The sequence below is a fragment of the Chrysochloris asiatica genome, unplaced genomic scaffold (genome assembly GCF_000296735.1).
Source record: "Chrysochloris asiatica unplaced genomic scaffold, ChrAsi1.0 scaffold00168, whole genome shotgun sequence".
Classification (NCBI taxonomy): Eukaryota; Metazoa; Chordata; class Mammalia; order Afrosoricida; family Chrysochloridae; genus Chrysochloris; species Chrysochloris asiatica.
Window position 1 is genome coordinate 4,780,682 of NW_006408686.1, and position 14,882 is coordinate 4,795,563.

A 14,882-nucleotide genomic window follows, 5' to 3' on the forward strand; every position below is an offset into this window, starting at 1 on the left:
TCCTGGTGTAGCGCTGTGGGTTAATGTGTGAGACTGCAAAGCTCACCAGCTGCTCCTCAGAAACCCTATACAGGGTCGCTGTGAGTCAGAACCGACTTGATGGCACTTAAGAGCAACAATGAGGTCACTGTGAATTGAAATCAAGTCAAGGATAGTGGGTTGGGTTCGGTTTGGTATGTCATGAGTGTGCAAACCTCCAAGCATGTTGCATGGGGATGCCTGAGTCTGTCTGACTCAATGAAAACATGTATGTCTTCTTGGGTGTGTTTCTATACATATACCATAGTGATTGAGAAGTGTGAGGTATGACTCGAACACTTGTTGGCTGAGTCACTTCAGGAGGGTTGTTCCACCTCTTTGTGCCTCAGTTTCCTGATTTGCAAAACAGGCACAGTAAGAACAGCTGCCTCCAAGGGTTACTGAGTATTAGATGGCTTCTCAGACAGCACGCAGAACGCCTGGCACACAGGGCACACTAGATGAATGTTTCCATGACTCTGTGTGCGCAGGTGGGGCCAGCTCTCCCTGAATATATAGGAGTGGGTGGATGTGTGACGCTTACAGCTTGTGAGTGAATTTATGTCCGCAGCAGGAAGAGCTGGGCTCTACCTCCAGCTCCACCAGAGCAAATTACGCCTGATTCCCCAATCTGTCATATGGACAATGATGATGTGGGTGTATTCTGCTTCAGTGCCCACCCCTCAGCCAGCTCAGTGTATGACACAGGTATGATACAGAGCTATGACTAAGTGAGTGTGTGCAGGGAGCCAGGAAGGGTAGCATGTGCTGATGGGAAGAGGTGCTGTGAGCGCCGTGGACGTGAAGGCCTCATGCTAGGGGCATCTAAGCTGCAGGTACAGGCGGCACATGTGTGGTGCTGTGGGTTAATGCGCTGGACTGCAAGGTCAGTGGCTCATGCTCACCAGCCGCTCCTTGGAAACGCTAAACAGGGTTGTCATGAGTCAGAACCGACTCTGTGACACTTAACAACAACAATACACGTGGTGCCTGTACATGTGTACCTGCATGTGTGTGTACACATTTGTAGGAGAGCACATGTGTCTCTGTGTGTTGTCTGGATAGGGGTGTGTGTACCTGGGTATAAATGTGAGGGGTGAGTGTGGACAGAAACATGTGTGGGTGTGCAGAGCGAAGGAATGGGTCCTTGTGCCTCTGTGTGTGTCTAGATACATATGTGTACGAGGTCCAGTGTGGTTTTGTGTGGTGGGGGGTAGGGCAGAATTGGGCTGGCCAGGCCAAGTGGTACCTGTGCCGGTGAATGAGGGCATTGAAGGCCAAGCCATCCCGCCAGCTGGTGGTGAAATTCTGGATGTTTACTTCAGGATAACTGCGAGAGACAGAGGCAAAGATGGAAAGAGTCAGGAGAGGACAGGGAGGGAGGAAGGAAAGAAGAGAAAGGACATAGAGAGAGACAGGAGAGGAGAAAAAGGAGAGAGATGAGGAAGGGAGAGGGAGACAGATTGGGAGAGACCAGAATAGAGGGAGAGCCAGAGAAAGAGAGAGAGAGAGCATGCAGGTGAGAGAGGAGAGACAGAGGAGGCAAAGATTGGAACAAAGGAAGCAGGTCTAGAGATAACAACAGATATTCATACCTGGAGAAACAGATAACATTACAGGACGGACAGACAGCCCAGAAGGATGGCTGTCACCCCCTCCTCCTTCTGGGGGTTGCCCTCCAAAGAGCTCTTGGGATCCAGGTCATGCCATGCCCCATAGGACATGGAGTTGGGGTCCCATCCGAGCATGCTCCCCCTTCTCAGTCACACTGAGGGTACTCAGATCCCCTGCCCAGCAGCCTGAATCCATCTTCAAGATGGAGAGGCCGCTCCCTGGTGTGTGCTCTCCTAGGCTGAGGGGGAGGCTGGTGGATGTGCAGGGTGGCTGGAGTTTAGACATAAGAACTCGGAGGTCCACACAGGTGGATTCAAGGACTCTTGAGGCTCAGGAGGAGGAGGGAGCACTGATCTCTGAGGAGACCAAGAATTCTAAACTTGCACTTGCCCTTCCAGATTGTTGTGGAGGTCAAGGCCAGAGAAGTGATGCGTTATTATTTTTACCAGTTCCTCAGCTGTGACATGGCTGTCCCCTTGCACCCTTGTCTGCCCTGGACCCCATAGATCAGGGGTGGGGCTCACCCAGCTGTCTTCATCTGACACCATAGGAGCAGCGCATCCTTGGCTGAGCGTGTTTCTCTGTTGTCCTCAGTCTCAATTTTGATGACTTGAATCTGTGAGGAGACAAGCAATAGTCGCTGGAGTCTCAAGGACTCAGGCTGGGGAATCCTACCCCCCAAATGCTGCCGTGGGTGACAGAGGACATAGGGGAGATGGATTCAGACTGGGCATGAGGGCACAGGAATGGGAAGGGAGGGGGGACAGGACACCCAGTAATAAGGGAGGCCATGGTAAATTTGGGTCTCAGTTTTCAGAGAAGTTGTCTGGGCTATGGCCTTGATCTGAGTCACTGTCTTTTCCCTCCTGGGCTCATGCAGTAGCCTCCCCCATGATCGCCTTCCTCCTGTGCCCCAAGTGCACACTCTTGTCAGATCATATACCTCAAAGCCCTCTTATGGCTCTGTCTCAGGACCAAAGTGCAAGTCCTCAGCAGCTCCCCGCATTCTCTCTCCTAAGTTGCTGGCTCCACTCTGACACTAGCTGGCTTTTCCCTGAACCCACAGCATTCGCCCACCTCATAGCCTTTACACTGGCCATTTCCTCTGCCAAGAACTGCCTTGTCCCAGATGTCCACAAGGCTCCATTCCTCTGCCAGGTCGCTTTACTCAAATGTTAGCTTTTCCTCAAGCACCTGATTTGAAGTCTTGGCACACGTGCACACCCTCCATGTCATCTCCCCTGTCCCTGCTTGACTATCTCCCCTGGTGGCGGGCTTGTTAAGTGCTCAACTGCTCACTGAAAGGGTTGGTGGTTTGATACCAGCCACTCTACGGGAGAAAGACGGGGCTGCCTGCTTCTGGAAAATTTTACATTCGGCTTCAGAAACTGCATAGGGGCAGTTCTCCTTTGACCAACACGGTTGCTATGAGTCAGAATCCGGTCTCTCCACAGCAACTCATCCATTGGGATGCTGATAGATTTTGCTCACTACTGGTGGTTTTAGTAGGATCCCTGGTGGCTCTGTAGGATAAGCACTGGACTGCTAATTACAATGTCAGCGTTCAAACCCACCAGCCACTCGCCGGGAGAAAGACGAAGCTAAATGAGAGAGTAAAGATTTAAAGTCTCAGAAATCCTAAGAAGCAGTCTGCTTGACTCGAGGTCAGTGCGTGGGTACCGATGAAATGTGAAGTGCTCAGAATACTGCCCGGCACAGAGAAAACAAAATATAAATACAGAGCACAGTGAAAGTGGTGACAGTTACAGTTTTGAACTGAATGAATGGATGATTGGGTGAGTGGATGGGGGGATGCTGAAGTTCCCCCATGGAGAACGGGTTCGGCCGAATCACTTCAGGATCACCTGGAAGCGCAGGATGATGGTCCAGACTAGCCCCAGTGTCAGCCGGTGGTTCCCGTCTACGATGTCGTGCGAACCCACATTCTCCAGGTGTACGCGTTGTTCCTTCAAGAACTGCAGCGCCTTGTCCACGTTCTCCAGCGAGTGGATCCGCATGCGGCCGCGTGTGGGCCTCGGCTAGGGCGAAAGTGGCGTCGGGCAATCAAGGATTTTGCCTGGAGCACCGGAATCCCAATCCCAACCCTAACATAAGTCCCGCCCCTCACGTAACCACGCCCCACGTCGTCCAAGACCTAGGACCCACCCCTTCCACTGCTGCTTTAGCCACAATATCCCCAGTAGCTCCACCCCTTTCAATGGGAACTCCACCCAAACTCAGAGTCCCGCCCCTGAGCCCTAACCACACTTCTTCAACAGAAGCCTGAGGTTCCCCACAACAAAGCTCCACTAGGTTTTTGTGGTTGGTAAGTGCCGTTGAGTCGGTTCCAACTCATAGCGACCCTGTATAGGGTTTCCCAGGAGAAGTTTGTGAGTGCACTGCCAACCTTGTGATTAGCAGTCTTGTGCTTATCCTACAGTGCCACACCAGGACTCCAAGGGCCCCTCTCCAAGTCCCTACTGGGAAAGTCCACCCATCCATTATTGTTGGTCGGTTCAGTGGAGTCGATTCCTACTCACAGTGACCCTCTGCACAACAGAATGAAACACTGCTTTGTCCTACATCCTCCTCACAATTTTTATGTTTGAGTTACCTGTACATTAGTCACTCATAGTCCTAGTGTGGTACTATAGAAGAAATAAACAACAAGGTTGGCAGTTCAAACCAACCAGCTGCTCCTTGGAAACACTATACAGCGTCGCTATCAGTCATATGAAGAAGTCCTGGTGTGGCACTGTAGGATAAGCACTGGACTGCAAGGTTGGCTTGAACCTCAAGGTTGGTGGTTCAAACTCACCAGCCGCTTCTTAGAAACCCTATACAGGGTCGCTATGAGTCAGCACTGACTCATCAGCACTTCACAATTTAACAATAGCTCAGCTCTTCCAACAATGCCCAACCTCCAGTCCGAACCCCTAAGCTCATCTCTCCACACACCTCATCATCCATGTATCCACCCTCCTTCAGGACCCCTTACCAGCTGCTCCCCAGACAGCACTTCCAGGAGCCGCGTGAGCACGAAGCCATCCCGGAGGTCTGAATACAGGTCTCCGATGTGGCAGCCCACACGAGCTAGGTGGGAGTTCACCCACTTGGTGAAGGTTTTCTTCTGCACTGCTTCCCGCTCATCTGTGGAACAGACCGAATGAGTCCTCGCCTCCCCAGGAACTCTAAGCCCCCAAAATGGGGCCCACCAACCCCTCCAGCATCCCTCTAGTGCACCCAACACCACCAAACCCTGCTCAGGCCCAGCTCTCTGAAATACTCAGACCTCTGCATGGGCGATTTCCCCACCCCGCCCACTCACTCGGAGACAGACTTACGGTCCTTCAAATTTCTCCCGCCATTACTTCCATGGGAAGTGCCTTACCACAGTCAACTTGATTCATGCATTCAATAATTTTTTAAAAATGTTTTATTGTGAATTATTTGATAGTTTGCATTCAATAAATATTTATGGGGCGCCTACTGGAGTCCTGGTGTGGCACTGTGCGTTAATGCGCCAGATTGCAAAGCCATTTGAACTGCAAGGTCGGCGGTTCAGGCTCACCAGCTGCTCCTCAAAAACCCTATACGGGGTCGCTATGGGTCAGAACCGACTCGACAGCACTTCACAACAACAAATAGGAGTCTGGCACTGTTTTACCTTTCCCATTCAGTTCATTCTACTCAAAGTGAGATCCTATAGGACAGAGTAGAATTGCTCATCGGGTTTGCAAGGTTGTAAATCTTTTTGAAGACAGATGGCCATATCTTTATCACTACAATGGCTGGTGGGTTCCAACCACTGACCTTCTGATTAGCAGCCGAGGGTTTAACCACTGGTCCACCAAGTCCATGCCCCTGAAAACAATCCCACCGCAGCCCAGCAGATTCCAGCTTATAGTGGTCTTACATAGAGTGGACTGCGGACTAAAAGGTCAGCAGTTCAAACCCACCAGCTGATCCTCGGAAACCCTATGCAGGTCACTAAGTGTTGGGACCGACTCAATGACACTTCGCAACCACATAGAGTATTGGTGGTGGTGGTTGTGTGCCACCAAGTTGGTTCCAACTTATAGTGACCCTGTATAGGGTTCCCAAGGTTGTAAACCTCCCCACCCCCAATGCTATAAATCTTTAAGGGAGCAGAAAGTCTCATCAGAAAGCTGATGGTAGATTTGCACTGCTGACCTTGCAGCAACATCCCAGCTCCTAATCCACTGCACCACCAGGGCTCCTTTATAGGTAGAATGCTGTTGTTGTTAAAAGCCTTCAAGTCAGTTTTGACTCATAGCTATACTGTATAGGGTTTCCAAAGAGCGACTGGTGAGTTTGAACCACCAAATTTGTGGTTCAAGCCAACCTTGCATCCAGTCCAACAGCACCACACCAGGACTCTGTTTACAGGCAGACTAGAACTGCCCTGTTGGGTTTTCAAGGTTGTAAATCTTTACAGAAGCAGACTGACCTTTGGTTAGCAGCTCTTCAACCATGTGCCACCAGGACTCCACAAATACTCCCTTCCCTCAAGAAATTCAGGTTAGTGGGAGGCATAGACAACACATAAGTGAGTGTTGGGGAGCCAAGGAGAGTTTAAGAAAGAGGAAGTTAGGGTGAAAGTTGTGTTTCAGGGATCTCTGTTGCTGTTGTGTAGACTGTGAGTCAGAAAGAACAAAATGGCAACTAGGAGTCCAGGAAGGCGATTGGGAACAGGACCCAGGAGAAAAGATGAGGCTAGACTAGGGTAGGAGCTAGGGGCAGGAAACATGTCTCCCCAATCCCTTGCTCAGAGCAATAATGTAGTCAAACACAGGACTTTGGATTCCCTATATCCCTGGGGGCCTGGAGTAGATTGAAACTCAGTTCTCACCAATGGGAGGGAAAGAGGAGGGTGTCCAATTTTTACTTCACTATGAACTTTTTTTTCCTCTAATAACAACTTAATGTTATCAGGTACCGCTGAGTTGGCTCTGACTCATAGCAACCCTGTGCAACTCATAGCAACTCATAGCAACAGAATGAAACACTGTCCAGTCCAGCACTAGCCTCACCATTGTTATGTTTTAACCCATTGTTACAGCCACTGTGTCAATCCATGTCACTGGGGGTCCTGCTTTTTTTTCAGTGACCTTCTATTTTACTAAGCATGCTGTCCTTTTCAGGAGACTCCTGGTAACATGTCCAAAGCAAATGAGATGAATTCGGGCTATCCTTAATTCTAGGAAGCATTCTGGTAGGACTTCTTTCAAGATACAGATTTGTGTGTCCTTCTGGCCGTCTGGCCGTGATACTTTCAATATTCTTTGCCAACACCATAATTCAAATGCATCAGTTCTTCTGTTATTGTTGTTGTTAGGTGCCATCGAGTCGGTACCAACTCATGGGACCCTATGCACAGCAGAACGAAACACTGCCCGATCCTGGGCCAACCTCACTACTGCTGCCACGCTTGAGTCCATTGATGCTGCCACTTGGCCAATCCATCTCGTTGGGAGTCTTCCTCTTTATCTCTGACCCTCCACCTTACCAAACATGATATCCTTCTCCAGTGACTGGTCCCTCCTGACAATATGTCCGAAGTATGAGAGAAGTTTGCCCATCTTGGCCTCTAAGGAGCACTCTGGCTGCACTTCTTCCAAAACAGATCTATTGGTTCTTTTGGCAGCCCATGGCACTATCAATATTCTCCTTCAACACCATAACTCAAAAGCATCAATTCTTCTACCGTCTTCCTTATTCACTGTCCAGCTTTTGCATGCATATGAGGTTATTGAAAATACCATGTCTTGGGTCAGGTGCACCTTAGTCCTCAAGCTGACATCTTTGCTCTTCAACACTTTAAAAAGGTCTTGTGCAGCAGATTTGCCCAATGCAATATGTCGTTTGATTTCCTGACTGCTGCTTCCGTGAGTGTTGATAGTTGATCCAAGAAGAATGAAGTCCTTGACAACTTCAATCTTTTCTCTGTTGGTAAAAAATGTTGTTTATTGGTCCAGTGGTAAGGATTTTTGTTTTCTTCACATTGAGATGTAATCCATACCAAAGGCTGTGATCTTTGATCTTCATCAGTAAATGTTTTAAGTCGTCTTCACTTTCAGCAAGCAAGGTTGTATCATCTGCATATCACAGGTTGTTAATGAGTCTTCTTCCAATCCTGATGCCATGTTTTTCTTCATATTACCCAGCTTCTTGGATTATTTGCTCAGCATACAGTTTGAATAAGTATGGTGAAAGAATACACCTTGTCACACACCTTTCTTAATTTTAAACCATTCAGTGTTCCCATGTTTTGTTTGAACAACTGCCTCTTGGTCCAGGTACAGATTTCTCATGAGAACAATTAAGTGTTCTGGAGTACTCATACTTTGCAATGCTGTCATTGTGAATTGAGTAAAGATTTCCAGAGCAGATCATCCATTTTACATTCAACAAATCCTACACTTGATTTCATTTCAATGATTGTAATTCCGATCCATGTGTCATCAGGTGACAGTATTTACCTGTTCCCTTTAATTCTTGCATTCCTCCCTGTGTCCTCCCCTATCTTAATCTTTCTTCTGCCAACCTCACTCTTGTTGTTGCACAAGACCTCTTTAAAGTGCTCAAGAGCAAAGGTATTAATTTGAGGACTAAGGTACACCTGACTTAAGCCAGGGTATTTTCTATAGCCTCGTATGAATGTATTTTCCGTAGCCTCATATGTAGATGGAGTCCTGGTATGGTGCTGTGGGGTAATGCGCTGGACTGCAAGGTAGGTTTGAATGGCAAGGTTGGCAGTTCAAATTCACCAGCCACTCCTCAGAAACCTTATTACAGGGTTACTATGAGTCGGAACCAACTTGACAGCACTTAACAAAAACAACAATATAAGTATGTAAAAGTTGGACAATGAAGAACAAAGACGGATGCCTTTGAGTTGTACTGTTGAAGAAGAATACTGAAAGTACCACGGGCTGCCAGAAGATTATGCAAATCTGTGATGGAAGAAGTACAGCCAGAATGCTCCTTAGAAGCCAGGTTCATGAGAGTTTGCCTCTCATACTTCAGACATGCTATGGCGAGGGACCAGTCCCTAAAGAAGGACATCATGCTTTGTAAAGTGAAACAGTAGTGTCAAAGAGGAAGACCTCCAATGAGTGGACTGACACAGTGGCAGCAGCAGTGGGCTTAAGTGTAACAACAGTTGTGAGGATAGCCCAGGACCAGAAAATGCTTTGTCCTGCTGTGCATGGGGTCTCAATGAATTGGAACTGATTCCAAGGCACCTACCAACAATCCTCTAGCTAGTGAATGATTCTTCCTTCTCTCCTGCCTCTCGTAACCATCATAGACCATTTCTTTTAGCATGAAAAGCTTTCCTTGACTTATTATAATAGTGGTGTCTTTCATACAATATTTGTATTTTTGTGGTGATGCTATAGGAATAGCACTGGACTTCGAACCACAAGGTTAGCAGTTCAAACCCACCAGCTGCTCCTTGGAAACCGTATACAGGGTTGCTATGATCGGAACCAACTCGATGGCACTTAACAACAACAGTAATTTCACACAGCATAATGCCCTCCAGGTTCATCCATGTTGTGAGGTGTTTGACAGATTCATCATTATTCGTGAACATTGAGTAGTATTTTAATGTGGGTATGTACCAAAGTTTGCTTGAACATTCTTTTGCTGATGGGCATTTAGGCTGTCTCCACCTGTTTGCTATTGTGAATAGTGCTACTACGAAAATGTTGTTGTTCCTAAATGCCATCAAGTAGCTTCTGACCCATAGTGACCCTGTATCAGGCTTCCAAGGAGCAGCTGGTGAGCTTGAACCACCGACCTTGCAGTTCAAACAACTTTGCAGTCTGCTGCATTAGCCCACAGTGCCACATCAGGAGTCTGCCATGAAAATGAGTATGCCTATATCTATTCATGTCACGGCTCTCGTTCTCGAGTACATATAACAAGCATATGGATTGCTGGGTTATATGGTAATTATATTTCCAACTTTTTGAGAAAGCGCCAGTCTGTTTTTCACAGTGGTATACCATTTTACAGTCCCACCAACATAGAGGGGTGTGAGTCTCTCCGCAACCTCACCAGTATTTACTGGTGTCTTTTATTTGCATCTCTACAGAGTTGGGTTTTTTTTGTTTCTTTTCTTTAAAAAACAGAAATTTATTTTCTCAAGGTTCAGGAGCCTAGAAGTCTGAATTTAGAACATGGTCTCTAGGGAAGTTTCCTCTTTGAGTCTTTCAGCTTCTGACAGCTGCCAATAATTCTTGGTGTCCTGGACTTGTAGATGTATATATCCCTATTATCCGTCTTTTCCTGTGCCCCATAGAATTCTCAAGAGCTGTTTTTGTTGTTGCTATTGGTTTGGGGGAGGGAGAGAGTAATTACCTTGATTCTGAGGTGCCCCTGGGTAGACTCCAACCACCAACATTTCAGTTGATAGTTGAGCACATTAACCATTTGCATGACCAAGGGACCCCTAAAGCTATCTGTTAGTTAAAATTTTGTGTCAACTTGACTGGGCCAGGATCCCCAATGGTTTAACAATTAAGATATAGTAATCTACTCCATAAAGAGCTCTGGTAGTGTAGTGGATACAAATTGGGCTGCTAACCTCAAGGTTGGCAGTTAGAAACTGTTCCGCAGGAGAAAGATGAGGCGTTCTGCTCCCGTAAAGATTTACAGCCTCGGAAACCCTGTGCAGGGTCGCTATGAGTCGGAACTGACTCCACAGAACTTAACAACAACAACAACAATCAGCTTCAGGATCAGATCTAAAAGGATATAATTGAGACAGGAAGCCTAGGGGGCCTTTTGGAAAGAGTTACTAGGAAAGCAAAGAGTTTATTTCCAGGGGGTTTCTTCTATTCTCTACTGTCATTCCCCACCCCCCACCCCACCCCCAGTGTCTGGACCAATGCCTAGAACATATACAGTAAGTGCGCAGTAAATATTTATTGCACGGATTTGCAACAGTTGATGATTTCTAAAAACTATAACCCCATAACACCTAGAGAAGACCCCTGAGCAGCTATAATGGGCCCAGCTGAGGCCCTTATATGACCCAACCACGAACATCTGCTATTTGACCTCTCCAAGTCTCAAGTCTCGCTGAGAGTCCTGGTGTGGTGCTGTAGGTTCATGCACTGGACTGCAAAGTCGCTTGAACTGCAAGGTCATCAGTTCAAATTCACCAGCCACTCCTCAGAAGCCCTATAAAGGGTCGCTACGTGTTGGAACTGACTTGATGACATTTAACAACAACAACTCACGTTATAGTTTATTTACTGTAAACGGACCACCCGTAACATATTTAATTTTATTGTAAAATGTTTTACAGGTCAACTGGTTTTACCCACTTTGAAGGACAACCTTTCCCTGGGAGAACACCAGCCCCCGGGGCGGGGGTGGGGGGCAGGAACCAGAGGCCTTTGCTGTGGAATCCATCTTGAAGAAATGTTGAGCACACATTCAATTAACACTGCCCTTCCTAAATGGGTCACTTTCAGGAAATCCCTGCCTATTTCTATGAATAAACACCATGACTTTTCCCACCCCAAACTTTTTAAAACTCCAGCGCAACCTTTGGTTGGGGAGACAAGGACTACCATACCTAGGTCCCTCCTCAAGGCCAGATCTTTTCCTTTCAATAAATCTTTAAATCTTCTGTTTGTGTGAAACATTGTCAGTCTAACCTGATCATTCTTGGTCAGCAAAGACAAGACCCCTCGGTTGAAGATTCAGGGTTCCCCTACATGCTGATAACATAATCACCCCCATGATGTGATAATATGTGATCAACTTTGATCTGATGTAACTATCCTATGTATTACAAATCCTCACTTCTGATATTAAGGATGCAAGCTACAGGATTAAGTTGTATTTTGAGTCAAATTATTTAGAGCTATAACAGCCTTCAGTATGGAGTGCATCTCAATGTCAAGAAAACAAAAATCCTCACCACTGAACCAATAAACAACATTCTTATCAACGGAGAAAACATTAAAGTTGTCAAGGACTTCATTCTTCTTGGGTCAACCATCAACACTCAGGGAAGCTGCAGTCAAGAAATCAAACAATGTATTATTGCATTAGGCAAATCTGCTGCACAAGACCTTTTTAAAGAGTTGAAGAACAAATATGTCAGCTTGAGGACTAAGGTGCACCTGACCCAAGACACGGTATTTTCAATAACCACATATGCGTGCGAAATCTGGACAGTGAAATCTGGAAGAAGACTATGGAAGAATTGATGCTTTTGAGTTATGGTGTTGGCGGAAAATACTGAAAGTGCCCTGGGCTGCCAAAAGAAAAAACAGATCTGTTTTAGAAGAAGTGCAGCTAGAGTGGTCCTTGGAGGCCAGGATGGCCAAACTTCGTCTCTCATACTTTGGACATATTGTCAGGAGGGACCAGTCACTGGAGAAGGATATCATGTTTGGTAAGGTGGAGGAGGGTCAGAGAAAAAGAGGAAGACTCCCAGCGAGATGGATTGGCAATATGGCAGCATCAATGGGCTCAAGCGTGGCAACAATTGTGAAGCTGGCCCAGGACTGGGCAGTGCTTCATTCTTATGTGCAAAGGGTCGCTATGAGTCGGTACCTACTTGATGGCACGTAACAAGCAAGCAGAGCCTAGAGGGACCTACTACCACCAAGAAAGACAAGCCAGGAATGGAGCATATCCTTTGGACCTGGAATCCCTCCGCTGCAAAGCTCTTAGATCCAGGGAAAGATTAATGCCAAGACGCATGGCGATTTCTAAGGAAGATCTGGGCTTACAGATGCTGAAAGGAGACAAGGACATGGCCTGTAGAGTCAGCACTCTGAATTCAGACTTCTAGCCTCCTAAACTCTCAGAGAAGAAATTTCTATTCCCTAAAGTCAGCCACTTGAGGTATTTTTATAGTAGTGCCACAAAAGAACTAAGACAGTAGCCTAATGAATATGAAATGGATTTGATTTGCATTTGTGTTGCTGTGGGCTAATGCATCAGACTGTAAAGTCCTTTGAACTGCAAGTTCGGTGGTTCAAGCTCACCAGCTGCTCCTTGGAAACCCTATCCAGGGTTGCTATGGGTCAGAATTGACTCGATGGCACTTAACAACAATAACAAATACATTAAAATATTTTAAGTATTAAAGTGTAAACAAATCACTTTGAGGACTAAGGAGCCCCTGATCCAAGTCCTGGTATTTTCAACAGCCTTATATGCATGTAAATGCAGTATAATGAGTAAGGAAGACCACAGAAGACTCAATGCATTTGAATTACGGTGCTGGAAAAGAATACTGAAGGTACCCTAAAGTGCCAGAAGAGCAAACAAATCTATCTGGGAAGAATTTCATCCAGAATGCTCCTTGGAAATGAAGATGGAGAGATTTCATCTCACTTACTTTGGAAATGTTATCAGAGACCAGTCCCTGGAAAAGGACATCGTGCTTGACAAAGTAGAGGGTCAGTGAAAAAGAGGAAACCTCCCAACAAGATGGCCTGATGCAGTGGCTGCAACAATCGGCTCAAACATGACAACAGTTGTGAGGATGGCAAAGGACTGGGCACTATTTCATTCTGTTTGCAAGGGGTCGGAATCAACTACCAACAGTAATAACTAATACAGGCTTCAGGATGGATTACATCTCAACAAAAAGAAAACAAAAATCCTCCCAACTGGACCAACAAGCAACATCATGCTAAAAGGAAAATACTGAAGTTTTCAAGGATTTCATTTTGCTTGGATCCACAATCCACACTTACTGAAGCAGCAATCAAGAAATGATATGGGTGGGGGGCTTGATGGAAGCTAGGGTGGAGGTGTAGTGAAGTTCACCAGCCATCCCACAGAATACCAGGCAAAGCAGATCCAGGGCAGAGCAACAAAACTTGGAACCACATAGCTAGGAATATTTTAAAAGTTTGAAGGCTTATGGTTACTTGAACTTGAAGCTGAAGTAAGAAATTACATATTTTTATATCTGCCGGGCTCAGAGGCCCAGAGCTGACATCTTGGGCAAGAACAAGTGGCAAGACAAAGTGGGGGAGCAGAAACACCACAGGAACCTTGGAGCAAAGGTGGACACTCCGCTTTGTTGGTTTTGCTTTGTTCTGCTTTTTTCTTTTTTTTTGGTTATCTGGTCATTGTCCCACCACTGTTCGCGCACCTCCATTCTGGTGACTGGTGTGTGTGTGTGGGTGCCTGAGTGAGTGGACACCCCCCACCCTCACCACTGGTGGGTTCTTCTGATACACATGCATGTCAGAAGCAAGCCCTGAACGTTTTTTGTTTTTTTAAAAAAATACGGGAAAAGCCAGGACAGGGTTGTACAAAGGGAAAGAGAGTTTAAAAACAAGAGTCCGAAAATTAAATTAAAGCCTGAGGTATACCATAACAACCAACAGTGGCAGCTTGAAATCTCTCAGGCAGCTTTGAAAACAAGAAGCTGAAGAGAAGACATTAAAGTCATACTCATATTAGGCTACGGAATTTATTTATTTTTTCTTCTCTCCCTCTGCTCCCTTTTCTGTGATTATACACTGCAGTATTCAGTCTAGTTTTGTTTTGTTGTTGTTGTGTTTTGGTGGGGTTTTTTTCTGTTTTTTTTTTTTGCTGGCGTTTTCCTGTTTTATGCTCCCTCTTCTACCTTTTGAGGACTCTTTCTCTACCTATATTACCCAAGAAGAGTCAGCAATTGCTGCCATACAGTCGAGCTACAGTCACACTCTATAAAACACCAAAACCCAGGCAAGAACCAATACCAACTACCATACACCAGGGAGGCAGACAACACCTGTGAACATTACTTGAGTTAAGCAATAAGAAGAGTGAAAAGGGAAGGTCACATCCAGATCACATCTACCTGGAAACAATCAGAAAGCATAAAAAACACCAAAAACACATACTCAATTAAGTATTAAGGCCACATATAAACACTAAACATGTCCAAGAAGCAAAAGCAGATGACCATATCAGCACATGTCCAGAAACAAGATAAAATGTCTGAGACAAATGACCTAGAGGTAGACCTGGACTCCATTCTGGAAGGAGGGCAGACCTTGGAAATGCCTGAGAAGGAATTCTGAAAAAAGATTATAAAATGTTTCAAATCACTTTACAAAGTATTTGAGAAAAATAAGAAAGAAGTCAGGAAAGTACTACAGGAAGAGTCAAATAAGATAGATACACCATTGGAAACAATTTAAAACCTACAGAAAGAGGTCCAAACTATCAATAATAGAATATCAGAAAAA

At 45.9% G+C, this 14,882-nt stretch overlaps 1 protein-coding gene across 1 annotated transcript in view; it reads right to left on the minus strand.

Annotated features, from left to right (window-relative positions):
- Positions 1-14,882, minus strand: part of SPTBN4 (spectrin, beta, non-erythrocytic 4) — a 141,338-nt gene that overhangs the window by 86,333 nt on the left and 40,123 nt on the right. Inside the window, exons 2-5 of the mRNA XM_006871413.1 lie at positions 4,631-4,782; positions 3,498-3,671; positions 2,157-2,248; positions 1,268-1,348 (exon numbers count right to left, since the gene is read on the minus strand). Of these exons, the coding sequence (XP_006871475.1) occupies positions 1,268-1,348; positions 2,157-2,248; positions 3,498-3,671; positions 4,631-4,782 (499 nt within the window). The remainder of the gene's footprint in view (positions 1-1,267; positions 1,349-2,156; positions 2,249-3,497; positions 3,672-4,630; positions 4,783-14,882) is intronic.